This window comes from Drosophila innubila (assembly GCF_004354385.1).
Source record: "Drosophila innubila isolate TH190305 chromosome 2L unlocalized genomic scaffold, UK_Dinn_1.0 4_B_2L, whole genome shotgun sequence".
NCBI classification, from domain to species: domain Eukaryota; kingdom Metazoa; phylum Arthropoda; class Insecta; order Diptera; family Drosophilidae; genus Drosophila; species Drosophila innubila.
The window spans coordinates 6,506,252-6,522,842 of NW_022995372.1; the positions used below are offsets into that span (position 1 = coordinate 6,506,252).

The following is a 16,591-nucleotide window of genomic DNA, read 5'->3' on the forward strand; positions in this document are numbered from 1 at the left end:
CTTATATTACTCTTTCTGTCCATGCATAAATGTGAGGCTATTTTTAGATACGAAAACTTTAAAAACATAAATGAAAAAAAAAAACAAATTTTTTTAAGGATATGATAGCATAGGATATTAACAGTGTATATTGCAAATAGAATACTGAAAATGGAGTCACTACAATTAGATAATATATGAGAAAAGGGGGTGTAAGTCGAAGACGCAAAATCATATCAAAAATACGCGTCTATTGATACAACATCCCATTCCGACAACTGGTTCAAAAGATAATTAAATTTAAAATGTTAAGTGGCCTTTCCAAAATGAAATGAAAAGTTTGCTAGTTTGTTTGTTGAAAATCTTAATCTTACTTACGATTCTCAGCTCTTATAGCCACGAGTGTAATAATTATTAGATTATAATCTACGAAAAATCTAACTTGATCGATTCATAGAAGCCATGTCAAATAAACATATTCTCAATAAATGTAATGTAACACTCGCTTACATTTAATCTAGGCTTCTAGGAATCGAGCTTACGTGGCTAATGCATTAATATTTGGAAAAAAAAAACCTCTTTACAAGGTAAAAGGACATGCCTCAAAATTTATAATGAAACATTTTGTGACGAACGATGTGGTATTTAGTACATAAATAATTGAAAAAAAAGGTTTTCTTACCATTATCAAGTATTTTAATTAGTAAAAGGTATAACAAATTGAGAATTGGAACTCTGACTTATATAAGCAATATATCTGGGGTCGGTCATGTTTCCTTTAGTTTTGGGCATAGGTACTTTAAAGAATTTAAAATATACAATTTATTCATATATAGTAGAATATCATATTTTAGATATTTTAATCTTAATTCACAATTGTTTTATTATTGACTTCACCTAATTACTATACCAGCTAGGATACCCAAGCTTCCAAAGAATTGTTTCGCATAAAATAAACCAAACAGAATTTTTAGTCAATCTCTGCGGAAAGAACATTAGTCCTTTTTTTTAACAGATAGCAAATGAGAAGAAGTTGAAATCGGCAATTACATTTACCAATTGGGGGAATTAATTATGCAATAGGGGTTAAGCGGTTCTACTGGGACATTGACACGGCAGCACATTGAACTTTGCTCTTTGAACTGTTCGAATTAAGCGCAAAAAAGGAAGTTGGTCAAATTAAAAATTTCGCTTTAAATTTGAAATCAGTGTCAAGCGGACATTTTAATGGCGTTGAAAACAAAACAAATACAATTAAAATTACAAATAAGACAATTAAACTAAATATATACAAGTAAGTAAAATTAATCTGGAGTACCGAACTCATGCTCGATATTTGTCCTTGTTGCTGGGCTTCTTGGAGGAGATGAGCGTGCGGCGTTTCAAACGCTTGATCTTTGTCTTCTCGCGTTTCCGCAGCTTCTCCTGGGCCACCTGGACTATGGTATTCCTTAGCTTCATTCTATAGTTCATCAGATGGTTGAGTTCACTGTCCAGAGGAGTGCCTCTTGGTGGTCTATTCTCCGTGTCATCATCCTCATTGTCGTCCTCGTCATCCGTCAACATGGCCAATTGTCTTTCAGCCCACGCGGCATCCGAATCTAACTCATCCAACGATATCTTCAAATTTGGCTGCAATCGTTGTTGCTGTTGCTTGAGCAACTCTTCGGTGAGAAGCAACTTGGCCGAGGCCCATTTGACCACATGGTGGGATTTGAGGCCTATTTGTTGACGATAATGAAATAGATGCAATGTTACATTGGCCTTCTCCTCCTCGTCCTCCTCAATGTTGACAACGTTATCATCTGCTGGCATCGGATTGACAACTGCCAAAGGCTTTTCGCAGGACATTTTGCTGTCGAGTGAAGCTCCCATATTGCGTATATAGCTGTGATTGCTTTAATAGTTCAGTTCGATCTGACAGCTGCAACTCGTTTACACTGCATATTATATGCCAAAAATATCAGGAACAGGTAACTGCTTTAGCTACCTACTTTACATAGGGAAACACCTGGTATCGATGGATTAGCGAACCGATTACACATATAACCCTTAAAGGACCTGCATAAAGTTACCTTTTAAAGTTTGGAAAGTAGTACTTTTCTGTATAAACACGTACCTGCTTACCAATAAGGTTTCCAGCTTTGTACCTATAACATGCCTACTTTGTAATTGAACCAGAAATTCGGATAGAAAACTCGATTAACTCGATTTCGTTTCGAGCTGCCCTTTTTCGGCCTACTGAGTTAATAAGTCGGAGCTTCCAAGATTTACAAATTTTAATATTAAGATTATGTTTAAAATTATTTTAACGTTTTATAAACAAGTAAATATATATAAACAAGAAGAAAAAATGATTACGTTCAAGGTTTGGTTTTGTAAATATCATTTTTTATTTTGTCTTTTCCCCATCTTATATTTTTTAATCTAACTTTATTAACTGTCTAGGCAGTTTTGATTTCTTGTTTTCTGTTACATAAATTTGCACAAAGTTATCGTACTCGTTTTTTACCAGTGTTACCTAATCTTAAAATTGTGTTAAGTCGCATTTGCGCTTGGGTTCTTTTACGCAAACTGCCAGGTCAAATTGAAATCAGACTCTACGTGATAAAAAGTTAGATTTTCCCATTTTAATATTTGTCCAAAATTACCAAAGTCAAATTTCTACTTAACCTAAATTGCTTATACCTAACCTACAAATTGAGATGCGCACCTGGTTAATACGAAGCTAGTTGTCAGGTAAGCAGGGTGATATGTTGCTTAATAAATCAGATGTTCAACTTTTAATATTTACCGGCAGTTATGCGAAGTTAAGTCACTACCTAACCTCAATTGCTCGTACCTAACCTCAATTTTTCGTAGCTAACCTGAAAATTACGACACGCACATTCGCGATTGGTAGTTTTTACGCAAGTTGACAGGATAAACGTTTACCTGTCGGCTATATAAGCCCGTTGAGGTGTCCTTAGCCACAACACTCGCATTTGGAACGCCTCGAAGTCATGGACACATCGCAGCTGTTGATATTTCGCACTCCGTTGGACGCACAGAGTAAGCTCATTATCTTTAATTCACCGATCGATTACTCGGACCAACAGTTGATCGTTTACCAATATCCGGGCATCATGGCCGGACACAGTGGCTACTGTGTCGTCTATAAGCGGGATCACTATATAATCAATAATCCGCCAAATTATCAGAGTCCCACGAAGCGCAGTTTCCTCAACGAGTGCATACGACAATTGTACATCATGAATGGATTGGCCCACAAATTGCACTGGGCACCCAGCACATCGTTGAGCAACCGGCAGGAGATCTGGCACCAGGTGAACACTTGCCTCCAGCCGGAACGCTTGAGTGTAAGAAACGCCAGCTTGCAACGTGTGAAGCGGCAACTTTTCGGGAATCGCTACGCAAGCGCAAGAGGAATCAGACCATGCGTAGCAAAGTCTGGGGCGGCACACAGGGATCTCATTTTAGACCCCTCCGTCACCAGATAGAGCGTAAGCACCTAAGACGTGGCTACTTGAAAGCTGCCCGGCAAACGGTGCTGCAGCAACTCATCCGTGAGAGTCTGAAGCGTGAGAGGATCAACACTCCGGCGGTCTGTCAAAGCATCATCAGTGCCGCCGAGGGCATCATCAATGTGAATGCCAGCGTGGTCAATCGACTGACGGAACGGGCCAAGCGAATGGAGGCCATGTTGATACAGGAGCAAGTGCGTCGTGCTGTGGCGAATCATCAGCTCATCCTGGAGGAGTCTGTGCGTTCCATGCTCTATGCCAAGCAACTGTTCCGTCTCATTGAAAAGCACGAGGAGAAACAGATTCGCAACCGTGGATGTTGTTAGGATTTGTCTCTTTATATACACATATAAACAAATATACAACGCACAGTGTTTCCTCGTTATAAAGACTAAACATAAGTATAAGTTTGTATAAATTCATAAACAATTTGTTGCTCTCTCCGTGTGGATCCGAATCCATCCTGGCTGAGCGTAGTCACATCTTAAGTTACGTTGTCTTTTGCTGTTCAATCAGCTTGGCATGCACATCCATCAGGCTCTGAAAAGATAAACCAGATGTTAATAACAGTCTTTAAGCATTGTACACAGTACTTAGAGTAACATCTTATAATTTAATTTCCACTTAAGTTAAGAATTCTGTCATTCATTATAATCGCTTTCAACTGTTAATCTAAATTAACAGCCTGTTAAGCCGATAACCACTATAACTATAAAATAAGATCGCAACTAACTTAACATCATATCACATGTATTATATGCTTAATGTTTTATTTACTTGTTAACTAACTTGGTAACTGCCAATTTCAGTATAATAATATACATATATGAAAAAATAAAAAATTACAGCAAAAAAATTTTCAATTTCTTTACATTTCTGAAACATTTTTTTTACCGTTTTCTTCGAACTGTAAGAATGCTCAACATTATTTTAACAAAATATATATTTTTACAAATATAATAGAAAAATGTTAGCTTAAGATTTCTTCGATCTGTTGGGGGAACCATATTTGTCTTTTTTCACATGCTACAAACAATAAAGTCTTGATCATTAGTTCACTTAAATTTCATTTCCGAAAATTTAAAAAATCTGCTTAAAATTGCTTTTAATTGTATGTTGACCATATTTGACTTCACTACTAACTTAAGACAATTTTGGTTATAATCAAGAGCTTTTCAAATTATGAAAAGCATTCTTATAAAAATCATTCATATATCTATTTCAGTCTATAAAATATTAAAATAACTTTAACCGCCTGTAAGAATAATCTACAAAATAAAAATAAAATATCAACTGCTTAAAAATATTAATAAATTTTAAATGATTCTTTTTTAATTGCTTCTATAATAGCTTTCAAAAATTTACAGTCGGTACAGTCTTGAATATCAGATCTCTTCCAAATGTAAAATATTCTTAGGCATAATTTGTTTAAACCAGCTGGAAGTATGCTCTACATTATTATATGTATATTTATCTAAGTAATTGCTAAAATGATAAAAAAAATTATCAACTTGTATAACAGTAAACGATATAAAAGAGGGGGCACAACCATTTTGGTCATACATTACATTTAAAATTTGTGTAACCTTCCTGGGAGGCGCCTTCGTCTGTATCTCTTAGTATTCCCTGTGAAATCATATCATCCAAGAATTAGCAAGAGTCTCTTCAGCCTTAAGAACTAACCATTTGAAACCTTTTGTAAGTGTAGAACATTGCCAGCTAATGGGTTAATATTACAGAGATCTACTCCAAACACCTTTAGAAGGTAAATAGCTACATACAACCGTAAACTTATTCGATTAAGGCCTGGTAGCTACCTTGAAGTATTTAACCGTCTTCACGCGCAGCTCCAACGTTGCATCCTCATCACAGATCATTAAGGTGTTCACATGCTGTTGGAATGCGCTCACGGTCCACATGTGATTGACGCCCTCCTCGATGGCTTTGTAGAGAGCAAAGGATTTGTGGGCTCCCGTGATTAGGATCATGACTTCATTCGAATCCATTACGGTGCCAACTCCCACGGTGAGCGCCTGTTTGGGCACTTTGTTCATGTCATTGTCAAAGAAGCGAGCATTCGCCTCGAGCGTATCCTGTGCCAACGTCTTGACCCTCGTTCGAGAGACCAAAGATGAGCCAGGCTCATTAAATGCTATGTGTCCATCGGGTCCAATGCCGCCAATGAACAATTCCACTCCACCGGATTCTTTGATCTTCTGCTCAAATTGATTGCACTCCTCAACGAGATCGGGTGCATTGCCATCCAGGATATGGACATTCGCGGGCTCAATGTCGATGTGCTTGAAGAAGTTGTGCCACATAAAGTAGTGATAGCTCTCGGGATGATCACGTGGCAATCCTGCAACATGCACATGCAACAATTAGCTGCAAGTTGGGTGAAGATCAAAAGTGGGAAAGGAGCAACAACTCACCCACATATTCGTCCATGTTGAAGGTCTTCACATATTGAAAGGAGACCTTGCCCTGCTTGTGGAACTCAATCAACGCCCTGTACATGCCCAGTGGTGTGCTTCCAGTGGGTAAACCCAGCACAAAGTATCTATAAAATGTAATACAAACAATGTCAATATGATTAAGCTTATCACAATTATCACATTGGTATTAACTTACTTATTTGGTCCCGGCTTGAAGTCATTGATGCGCTTCATCACATACTTGGCCGCCCATTTGCCCACCGATTCACTCGTTTCCAAGATTATTAATCTCATTTTAAGACGGTAAATTCGGAATTCAAATTACTGTACTCTGTTTATAAATATAGATTACAGATAAGGTCTGATTAGATCTGGCATATATTTGTTTGCATGTATGTACACTTGTATATCTGTATTTCGCTCGTAAACACAATGAAGGCAAGCCGCCCATTGATTAAAGTTCGGCATTTCGACAGTGCACGCTCGATATGACTGATCAATGAGGTGCAAATGTCGAATTTTAAGTTTATCATTAGTTTGCCTATTAATTACGTATACTCCTATATATTAACATTTTAGCATTTCAGTTTAAAATTCAAAATTGTTTATTATTTGCATATTTTTTATGTACATTGATTAAATATTTTTAAAGTCGAATTCATGTTTTTATTATAAAATTTAAATTTTAAATGAAAAAGAAAACATACTTTTTTAAATATGTATGTGGAGATTATATATTAACTGAAATTAAGCATTTTGATATAGAAACATATCAATATTTATTATTTAACATTTAGGTTAAAATGTCCAATGATGATTAATACTATTTTATCTAATTGAAATTTAATTTAAAGCGATTTTAAATGCAAATCTTATTTGAAATTTATAATATTTTATTTATTATTATTTTTTATATGCGTTAATTAAATATTGATTGAACCTCATGGTTTAATTGTTTAAAAAATAATGAATATTAATCACATATAAATTTGTCTAAATTAAAATCGTAATTATTAATTTAATTTTTATTTTGTTTTAGTTGACTTTACTAAACAATTGTAATTATAATTAAATTGACATTCATCTTGAGCGTGCACTGTAGCCACAAACACTTTCGTTCTCAAAATTATAAGACACACTCAGCAATGCATACATACAAACAAACATATGCAGTTATGCATATATATGTATGCAGTTATGTGTGTATGTATGCATGTACTTGAAGGAGGACGCTTGACGGTCGTCAAGTTGTTCACTCACCTTAGCAATGTTAATGAAACGTTTGGCAATATTAAACGCACAGGCAACGAAAACAATAACAGAAAAGTACAAAGGCAAGCACTAAATATCGTAGCTGGAGAACAAAATCGAGAGCGGTCAACTTGGAGCGTTCGAGTTGAGTTCGAGACTGGCAACGAGCTGTGGGTGCCGCTTCAATTTGGCTGCCAATTTATACAATACGCATATGTATATACATGTACTATACACAAATATTTATTTACCGAACGCGATTAGCTCTTGACTGGACTGCGGCGCTCTTACCGATAAAGAGAGTAACTGACGCAGCTGCAATCAGAAGCATACTTAATACTTTGGGACAATTATAACCTTGAGATACTTTACACGATTTGACGTTATCGCGCCTATACTAGTGATATGAATTAAGTTTGATTATCAGTTCAAGTGCCAGTTCAGTTGCAGCCACAGTTGATTTAAAATTTAAAAACAAAAAAAACGCATGCAGCGAGCGTTGAACTTACCGCTAGCCGTTTGAGTGACATTTGCGAACGCCCTTTTTGAGTCTACTGTGCGATTGTGGCGCTGCCAGACTATGCAATGCAACCAAGAGCATAATTGAGTGAAACTCAATAGTCACATGCATACACACAACGATAGAATAAATATATCCAAAAATAACTCAGCAGAGAGCACGTAAAGCACAAATTTGGAAATAGCTTCAATAAAAATTATGAAACATTTTTATCTGTTTTTATTTTTTTAGCAGTTACATACTTAGAATGTACATTTAATTTCAATATTCGTAGGTGTAGTTTAGTGTTGACGTGGCCACACCCACGCCCATAAAAAATTGAGCTGCTTTTCTTCTTACAGGAAAAACCGGTTTAGCGCCCAAAAAAAAATTTCCAAAAAAAAATATTTTTATGAGCACCACCAGCAGCACTAGAGGGAGAGAGCAGTTTTCATTTCATGTTGACCTAAGAAATTGAATCGTTTTAAAAATATATTGCAGGCTTTCCTCATACTACGAAATCTCTTCATCTTTTTTTTTAAGTTTTTGAGTAATGTATTTTTATATGCTCTGCTTGTACAAAATATATACTTAACTTATTATACATACGTGTATGGTAAAAGAGCTTACATGTGTGTAGTTTAAGTTTTTGTTGTTTTTTATTTAGTTTAACATGAGCTCGTCGTATGTTTTTAATGCTGCTTATAAAACTATTTATATATATGTATTTTGTTTTTATTTATATTAATTATATGGTGGATAGGCGAAATCGTACAAATGCATCAAAAATGCTACGATTTTTACAGCATTTTCAAAGCACTTGAACGCACAAAAAAAAAGGTAGTACGGAAATTTAATTCTTGTAAATTCTATGTGGTATAAATAAAATTAGTATTCAACTCGGAGAACGAGTGTATAAACAGTATTGTTAATATACCAAATAAAGTTTACAAACTTAATAATATTTGAGACTGAATTGTATGGAAAAAATGTTATTTTAATTTTGTATTTGAATTTAAAGGCGGAACACGTAACGTTAATTAATAATTTGTCATTTTTTTTTTTTGATTTTGATTTTGTTTTTTCAAAAGGAACAGAAAACGAAACTCGTGGGGGGAATTGAAAGAACAGGATTCAATAATTAAACATGTGGATAGAATTTGAAGACATAAATCGTTCAACTGCCTATTCTTGCAGATTTACAATTGAATAAATTAGTTACTACTTAGGGTAGCCACAAAACTGATTAACTTAACTGATAGCTATACTTTCTGTCTGTCTGTCTCTGTGACTGTCTGTTTGTGTTTGTTCTCTGTGTTCTGTTTGTCTGTTTTGTCTGTTATTCTGGCTCTGTGTTGTTGTTGTTGTTATTATTATGGTTGTTGTTTGTCTTGCATCTATTACATAATCGAGCACTTCTCGCCGTTCTGATTTGGATCTCCCTGCTGATGATACAGCTGCTCGTTGCCATCAACGGCACTGACACTGCGTCGACGGCTGAGACGTGTGGAGGACACGTGCGTTGAGACAATTCGCTTGATACGCTCCAAGTTGGCAACAGCCTCGCCATCGTTGTTCAACAAAGTCGTCTTGGTGTTGTCGCCCGTAATCCACTTTTGCTGCTTCATCACAATGTTGGATGGCGGCTCGTGTGTGGCCCTCGAGTCCGAAGACCAGACGGTCACTGTGGCATTCGGTTCGATTTTGACCGAACGATGAAACTTGTAGGTGGTCGCCGGTCCACCCTCGTTGAGGGAACGCTGTAGCTGCCAGCCGCCAATGGATATCTCATCGTTGCCCTTGTTATGCAGCTTTACAAATTTGCCCTCCGGATCGATCTCTTTGATTTCGACATTGCCCTTGGCGCTGGCTGACACATAGTAGTCGGAGACACTGCGATCTTCCGACTCATCGACAACGGCACGCTTACGCTTTAAGGCGCCCGAGGGGGTGCGACGTGAGGGCGTGGCACGTGTGCTGCGCAACGATTGGCTGAAGGATTGCACGGTGGCGGTATTGGCGGGCGTTATATTCAGACGCGCCTCCTCGCCCACCAGCAACTTGTCGTAGGCAGCAATTTCCAGATCCAATGAGACCTTGATGTCCATCAGATCCTGATACTCCTGCAGCTGCAACGCCATCTCCTCGCGCAGGCGATGCAGTTCCTTCTCCAGCAAGGCAATATCATTGCCATGACGCTCACGTTCATTGTCCAGTTGTTGTTCCAGCTCACGGATGCGGGCATTCAATGAGGTGTTGATCGATTCCAGATCATTGATCTTGGCATTGAGGCCATCGATGCGTATGCGTGAATTGCGCAGCTCCTCGATGGACTTGTGCGTCGAGTTGTGGGTGCGGGAAGCCGCATCCTGCAGAGAACGTATCTTGGCCTCATACAAGGACTCGATGTCATCGCGATTGTTGCGCATTTGCTCCTCGTATTGGCTGCGCAACTCGTGCAGAGATTGCTGCAACTTTGCCTCATATTCCGATGACAGACGTCCATCGATTTCGCTGTATTCGGTTTGACGAATGCGACGCGACTCGTTGATCTCCTGCACATGCACCTGATCCTTCAGCGAGAGTTCCTCACGCAGACTCTGTATGTTATTCTCCAGATCAACACGTGCCAATGTCTCCTGTTCGAGATTCTTGCGCGAATCGTCGAGTTGCTTGCGCAAGCGTTCCAATTCCTTGATAGCCTCGTTAAGCTCATCGATGGCCTTCTTGCGATCCGCATTGGCCTGATTATATTTGTTGCTCAGCTCATTAGCACGCGACTCATAGATGCGGGCATTGGCTAAACGAGGGATGCAGATAGAGAAGGAGAGGGGGTTAATTATTAAGATTAATTGAATCAAGCAATTACAAGAGCAAAGAACAAAAAATATTACCAAATTTAAGCAAAACCAAACTTATAAAGTGGCAAAATAAGAAGCTTTAATTAAGTGTCTCCTTAGTTTTTATCAAAGAGATATATTTGAATTTAACATTAACTTCTATACAATTTACGTCAAAGAATCTCTGATAGTGATCTAACCCTTTCACTAGACACTGAAAAACTGACTGAGTTATAAAGAATTTTTAAACAGAGTGAAACAAATGGATACAAATGAAAATATTATTAGGAAATAGCAATACATGCGATTATAATATGCAAAGAATTATTTTTAAAATATACTAAAATTTTTGTTCCTTCCAATTTTTAGCTTATCAATATTTTGTTTCCCACATTTCCTAATTTTAGTCTCCTAATTTGGCTATCCAACTCTGTTTTCCTATGTTTCTTTCTAACGTTGGAACTCTTATTAATTGTTTGTTTATTAATGCTAATATGGGTAACTAGTAGTCAGTCGAAACTCACCCTCAGCTGTGCTGCACTCCTTGGTCTTTTTGTCCAGACGCGTGGTCAGCTCCTCGTTCTCCTCCCACAAGCGCTTCGTGTCGATCTCGAGGCGAGCACGCTCACGCGAGGTTTCATCGAGGAGGCGACGTGCCTCGAGCAATTCCGTCTCGTAGATGTTCTTGATGTTGGTTGTCTCCCTGGTGACAGTGTCACGTGTTGTCTGCACCTCAATGCTGAGACGCGAGTTCTCCGTCTCCAAGTTGCGCACACGATCAATGTAGCAAGCGAGACGATCGTTCAGATTTTGCAGCTCCACCTTCTCCACGAGGCGCGAGTGGCGCGTGGGACTCAACGGGCTGTTCGCCTGTTGTTGTTGCTGCTGCTGTGGACCAGCTGGTGGCAGCGGGGTCGAGGTGCTGCCGGGCTGCGGCGTCGCGGTGCCAGCGCGTCGAGATTTAGTTGACATCTTGTTTACGGTCTAATAAGACAATTGTGCACTAATTAATATTTATTATTATCAAAATAAAGCAGACTTTAAACTGACCTTAATACGTTACGTTTTATTAGCTCGAGATATTTTTGCGCGCAATCGTTCGCTTTTGGCCTGATAAAATTCCAAACAGAAACAGAAATGTTGAAAATATAATAAAAACTACTCAAAAATGCGGAAGAGCACAACGAAAGCGAAACGAGTTTTCTCTCTCATTCTATCTCTCTCTCTTTCTCTTTGCGGCCGATACGCTCTCAGAGCACAAACACGTACCACAGATTTTCACTCAAGCGACTGTACTAAAGCGAACGAAAAAATTCGAGTGACTTTTGCGGCGTTTTGTTTATGGGTGTGGGGTATAAATACGCGGGTGCGGCAACGAAATGTTTATTAAATATACTGCATACAACTACTTGTTTGCGGCACACAATGCGTTGAACTATTTGTATTAAGATTAGTTCTTTCAAATTGCACAATATGGCGATTTTAATTCACAATTTGCATTTTCATATCGGCATTTTGTTGCAGCTGCAGGGGGGCAACAGCATCAAGATTGAGAGGCAATCAGGGACGGAAATTCATTTGCACTTTTCGTTAGCTAATTCTACAAATTACACACAACTAACTGATCCATATATAAATTAATAAACAAACTTACGTGAGCACTGCTATTTTATCGAATAACTGCACAAATTATATGCAAAATCCTTTATTGCCGACGGAAAACGCGGCCGTCGTGAAATTTCTTTTGGACTGACGCTAAAACTATCGGTATCGATATTTTTGTGGTGACGATATTAGCTGTCGTTGCAGATCGAATGCAACCCTGAATGTTGTAGATATTGTTATCATTAATTTATTTAATCTTGTACATTAGTTAAGTTTTAATAATGGAAATCACAGTTTTATTTATATTTGGCTACGTTTCTCTTCTTTCGGTTAATAGTTTATTTTATTAAAAACTTTAGGCATGACGTCTATCGAAAATAAGACTCGATTTCGAATCAACGGAATCTAGCTCGCTCGCTCACTTAAGTGATCAATTCAATTGAACTTAATTCGAACAATTTGATCAATGGCGCACAATATAAGTGTGAATTTATTTTTAGTTTATTTACACATAATTTTGCAATAAATAATTAAAAATTACATAAAAAAAAGGGAGAGTTTTTAATGGGGTTGAAAAATCGTCATCTCTCGGGGCAGAAGTTAAAAATTGAACTTATAAATAAATCTAAGATCGACAAAATTCTAGACACAGCAATAAATTTTCAATATTCTAGCATCAAAATTAAAAAAATGACCAAGAAGATCATTTAAAAAAAAGGAAACATATATTAAAAATGATCTAGATCATATTTCTAGGACTGGCAACGCTAAAATAAAAGGCAACTGTTTTATTCTACCAGGTGGCAGCGTCTTGAAGTTAATCCAACAACAACTTCGTCCGTCACATTCAACGCCAGCCTCGCTTTGATAAACTCGTTCGATAAATATAAAAAGCATTTAAGTAAATTAAAGAAATTCTTGCAAAAGGTAAGGAAAGCGTACAGCTGTGTAATGAAATGTGTATATGTACATATATACAAAAACATCGCGCGTATTTCACATTAATGTGTAATAAAGAAAATTTGCCATGATTCACTGTGGTGAAAAACAAGATGGCGGAGAGCATACGCCGGTTTGGCACATAAAAACGCGGCATTTACGACACACAAACACATGTAATTTACAAGAGCCATTTTTTTTTTACAGAATTTTCTACATTTTCATTAGCGTGTAGACACAGAAAGTAAATAAAAAAAAAAAAAAAATGGCCGATAATGACGATCTTCTCGACTACGAGGATGAGGAGCAGAACGAGACCACTGCCGTTGAGAGCCAAGAGGCACCAAAGAAAGATGTGAAGGGTACTTATGTATCGATACACAGTTCGGGATTCCGTGACTTTTTATTGAAGCCCGAAATATTGCGTGCAATCGTTGACTGCGGTTTTGAGCATCCATCCGAAGGTATGTAAAACGTACAGTTGTGTATGTGAAACAATAGATTAATAAATAAATATGGCAACACTTGCAGTTCAGCATGAATGTATACCACAAGCTGTGCTCGGCATGGACATTCTCTGTCAGGCAAAGTCCGGTATGGGCAAGACAGCTGTCTTTGTGCTTGCCACGCTGCAGCAACTTGAGCCATCCGACAATAACACCTGTCATGTATTAGTCATGTGTCACACACGAGAGCTGGCATTCCAAATTAGCAAGGAGTACGAACGTTTCTCCAAATATATGCCCACAGTTAAGGTATGTTCAAAATCCCAATTGATTAGAGAGACTTGAGACTAATAAGTATGTCTCTTGTATATAGGTTGCTGTATTCTTTGGCGGTCTGGCAATTCAAAAGGATGAGGAGACTCTCAAGAATGGCACTCCTCATATTGTTGTTGGCACACCAGGACGTATTTTGGCATTGATTCGCAACAAGAAGTTGAACCTGAAGCACTTGAAGCACTTTGTTCTGGACGAATGTGACAAGATGTTGGAGCAGCTGGGTAGGTTTCTTAAAAATTAATTACTATAATTGTTGATTCTAAATATAACGATTTCTATCTTTTGTTTGTTTGTAGATATGCGTCGCGATGTGCAGGAGATATTCCGTAGCACACCACACGGCAAACAAGTTATGATGTTCTCGGCCACTTTGAGCAAAGAGATACGTCCCGTTTGCAAAAAGTTCATGCAAGATGTAAATATCTCCGTCGCAATACTACTACTACTACTATTACGACCACTAGCTATAATAATCCATTACCAAAACGCGCACGTCCTACAAATCAATCTAAATGCTACCAACATAAAAATCAATTGTCACACTTTCTGCCTTGTTCCGTAAATCAGCAAACCATATTCCCAATGGTTAAACGCGTATAAAACTAATTAAATAATTCCAAAATTGGGATTAATCATTATCCGCAATGATTAAAACATGCGTATACCTGTCGTTGAATGCAAAATACCAAAAATATCATTTTTTAAATGGTTAAACGCGATAATTGTAAACGATCCGGCGCTACAGGCGCATAACATTTCTGAAATTCTCGCTGATAACTGCCAAAAACCATTTTCTAAATGGTTAAACGCGTTAAATGCAAACGGACACACGCTTAATGCGTTTAAAACAAAGAAAGCTCGCGTTCATAACTGCTAAAAAACCATTTTCTAAATGGTTAAACGTGTAAAATGCAACCGCAAAATGCCAAATAATTCCTGAATAAGATAAAATAAGAGAACAGATATACAATCAACATAAACAAAACCCGAAAAGAAAATAAAAGCAACAACAGTCACACATTTACGATACTGCGAAAACGTCTGATGGCCGCATGGAGCGATTGCTACTTGCCGCAACAGCCTTTGGGGCAGATTGAGGTGATGCTAGACGCTACAAAAATGGGGCACAGCAAAGCAACAACAACTACATTAAATACGAGTACATACAAACTACTTAGAGTTGATGATGATGGTTAATTAGCGTGGCCGTATGTAGAATTTGTAGGCGTACTTTAGCTTAAGTTGCAATTTGTATTTTGTCAATCATTATTGTTTTTCCTTTAAAATGCGACAAAAAATTTCCAATATTTTTGAAATAGCCCATGGAAGTCTATGTGGATGATGAGGCCAAACTGACGCTGCACGGTCTGCAGCAGCATTATGTCAATCTGAAGGAGAACGAGAAGAACAAGAAACTCTTTGAATTGCTCGATGTTCTTGAGTTCAATCAAGTAATTATACACTAGACATTTCACTCTGTGGTGTAATTGTATAACAATTGATTTTTACCTCCCCCTTTTAGGTTGTCATCTTTGTCAAGTCCGTGCAACGATGTGTGGCACTTGCTCAATTGCTGACCGAACAAAACTTTCCGGCTATTGGCATCCATCGTGGCATGAATCAGGATGAGCGTTTGAATCGTTATCAACAATTCAAGGATTTCCAGAAGCGCATTTTGGTCGCCACAAATCTCTTTGGTCGCGGCATGGATATCGAGCGTGTCAACATTGTGTTCAACTACGATATGCCCGAGGATTCCGATACCTATCTGCATCGTGTGGCACGTGCCGGTCGTTTTGGTACCAAAGGTCTCGCCATTACCTTTGTCTCCGATGAGAACGATGCCAAAACACTTAACGAGGTTCAGGATCGTTTCGATGTCAACATTAGCGAGCTGCCAGAGGAAATTGATCTGTCCACTTATAGTGAGTTTTAAATTTCCATTTATTTGCAAATATCTCTAACTCCTCTCCCATCTTAATCTGTATTTTATAGTTGAGGGACGCTAGTCACAGCAGACGGAAATCAGCAAATACAATTTAAATGCAAATGCATATGACAAAAATGCATCCAGCAATTAATGAAAAGATACATTTTTTATAAACTCTACTTTATAACTAATAAAATACAATCCAAAACCATATGTTGACGTACAAAGATAAACACAAAATTTTTTTACGAAAACTAATCAGTAATTTATTAGTGCCTAATTTTTAGTTAGGGTCCCAATGAGTTAAGTTGTTAAATTTAATGTTGTTTTTAACAGTTCGGGGATAATACTCGTAAGTATCTTACGAGTTTAATTTGTCCTAAGCTATAAATTGTCGTTAGAAGTAAGATTTCAGAAATAATGTCCAGGGACGGTAAACAATAATTATTTTGTTTTTTAAATTCAAAAATTATTCACTTATAGTAACTGTGAAACAGCGTGAAATATACCAATATTGTTCTTTAATATATTTTTCACCATGATATTCAAATTTACAATTTATATTATTATTATTATTGAAATAATGATTGACTTTGAGTTGTACTAAAAAACTTTAACAATAATCATTATTTTTGAGCAAAAGAATAAAACTCAACGAATAATGATTAATTCTTGAGATTAAATTAAAGTATAAGTCAAAGTTAGTCAATATTTGATATGTAAATAATAAAAATTAAAAATAATGAATATGAGGTATTTTTTATAATAAAACTTTCCATAATTACAGTCCCTGTTAATTTTTTGATT

At 37.2% G+C, this 16,591-nt stretch overlaps 5 protein-coding genes across 7 annotated transcripts; 2 read left to right on the forward strand and 3 right to left on the reverse strand.

Annotated features, from left to right (window-relative positions):
* Nucleotides 1–1,171: 1,171 nt before the first annotated feature.
* Nucleotides 1,172–2,224, reverse strand: LOC117781035. Its single transcript, XM_034617750.1, has 2 exons — nucleotides 2,099–2,224; nucleotides 1,172–2,040 (listed from the first exon to the last, which is right to left on the reverse strand). Exon 2 carries the CDS (start codon nucleotides 1,852–1,854, stop codon nucleotides 1,303–1,305), a length of 552 nt encoding a protein of 183 aa, XP_034473641.1. The 5' UTR covers nucleotides 1,855–2,040; nucleotides 2,099–2,224; the 3' UTR covers nucleotides 1,172–1,302.
* A 627-nt stretch (nucleotides 2,225–2,851) lies between these two features.
* On the forward strand, nucleotides 2,852–3,836 carry LOC117779458. The gene is given in 2 exon segments (XM_034615662.1): nucleotides 2,852–3,393; nucleotides 3,396–3,836. Coding segments are annotated over 2 exon segments (846 nt in total). The 5' UTR covers nucleotides 2,852–2,981; the 3' UTR covers nucleotides 3,830–3,836.
* Nucleotides 3,819–7,364, reverse strand: LOC117779459 (glucosamine-6-phosphate isomerase). 3 transcript variants are annotated; one of them, XM_034615664.1, is made up of 6 exons: nucleotides 7,200–7,364; nucleotides 6,135–6,240; nucleotides 5,936–6,063; nucleotides 5,321–5,862; nucleotides 5,072–5,129; nucleotides 3,819–4,043 (listed from the first exon to the last, which is right to left on the reverse strand). In XM_034615664.1, coding segments are annotated over exons 2-6 (828 nt in total). In that variant the 5' UTR covers nucleotides 6,233–6,240; nucleotides 7,200–7,364; the 3' UTR covers nucleotides 3,819–4,041. The 3 variants fall into 3 exon arrangements, with proteins under 3 accessions (XP_034471555.1, XP_034471554.1, XP_034471556.1); XM_034615663.1 differs by having other exon boundaries at nucleotides 6,135–6,269; nucleotides 7,199–7,360; XM_034615665.1 differs by lacking the exon at nucleotides 5,072–5,129 and having other exon boundaries at nucleotides 6,135–6,269; nucleotides 7,199–7,358.
* A 544-nt stretch (nucleotides 7,365–7,908) lies between these two features.
* Nucleotides 7,909–12,312, reverse strand: LOC117779457 (lamin Dm0). Its single transcript, XM_034615661.1, has 4 exons — nucleotides 12,183–12,312; nucleotides 11,579–11,638; nucleotides 11,053–11,512; nucleotides 7,909–10,488 (listed from the first exon to the last, which is right to left on the reverse strand). Exons 3-4 carry the CDS (start codon nucleotides 11,498–11,500, stop codon nucleotides 9,089–9,091), a joined length of 1,848 nt encoding a protein of 615 aa, XP_034471552.1. The 5' UTR covers nucleotides 11,501–11,512; nucleotides 11,579–11,638; nucleotides 12,183–12,312; the 3' UTR covers nucleotides 7,909–9,088.
* Nucleotides 12,313–12,928: 616 nt separating this feature from the next.
* Nucleotides 12,929–16,024, forward strand: LOC117780947 (ATP-dependent RNA helicase WM6). Its single transcript, XM_034617644.1, has 8 exons — nucleotides 12,929–13,060; nucleotides 13,280–13,536; nucleotides 13,604–13,827; nucleotides 13,892–14,075; nucleotides 14,151–14,269; nucleotides 15,174–15,305; nucleotides 15,377–15,779; nucleotides 15,850–16,024. The coding sequence occupies exons 2-8, from the start codon at nucleotides 13,338–13,340 to the stop codon at nucleotides 15,861–15,863; spliced, it is 1,275 nt and encodes a 424-aa protein (XP_034473535.1). The 5' UTR covers nucleotides 12,929–13,060; nucleotides 13,280–13,337; the 3' UTR covers nucleotides 15,864–16,024.
* Nucleotides 16,025–16,591: the final 567 nt, after the last annotated feature.

Excerpts from the sequence above, each read along its gene's own strand:
- LOC117780947 (XM_034617644.1), top strand. The coding sequence starts at position 13,338 with ATGGCCGATAATGACGATCTTCTCGACTACGAGGATGAGGAGCAGAAC. Across the intron at positions 13,537-13,603 it reads TTTTGAGCATCCATCCGAAG|TTCAGCATGAATGTATACCA; the intron begins GTATGTAAAACG and ends CAACACTTGCAG. Across the intron at positions 14,076-14,150 it reads CAAGATGTTGGAGCAGCTGG|ATATGCGTCGCGATGTGCAG; the intron begins GTAGGTTTCTTA and ends GTTTGTTTGTAG.
- LOC117779459 (XM_034615664.1), bottom strand. The coding sequence starts at position 6,232 with ATGAGATTAATAATCTTGGAAACGAGTGAATCGGTGGGCAAATGGGCG. Across the intron at positions 5,863-5,935 it reads CAACATGGACGAATATGTGG|GATTGCCACGTGATCATCCC; the intron begins GTGAGTTGTTGC and ends TGCATGTTGCAG. Across the intron at positions 5,130-5,320 it reads AGACGGTTAAATACTTCAAG|GGAATACTAAGAGATACAGA; the intron begins GTAGCTACCAGG and ends ATGATTTCACAG.
- LOC117779457 (XM_034615661.1), bottom strand. The coding sequence starts at position 11,500 with ATGTCAACTAAATCTCGACGCGCTGGCACCGCGACGCCGCAGCCCGGC. Across the intron at positions 10,489-11,052 it reads GGAGTGCAGCACAGCTGAGG|CCAATGCCCGCATCTATGAG; the intron begins GTGAGTTTCGAC and ends TCCCTCGTTTAG.
- LOC117781035 (XM_034617750.1), bottom strand. The coding sequence starts at position 1,854 with ATGGGAGCTTCACTCGACAGCAAAATGTCCTGCGAAAAGCCTTTGGCA.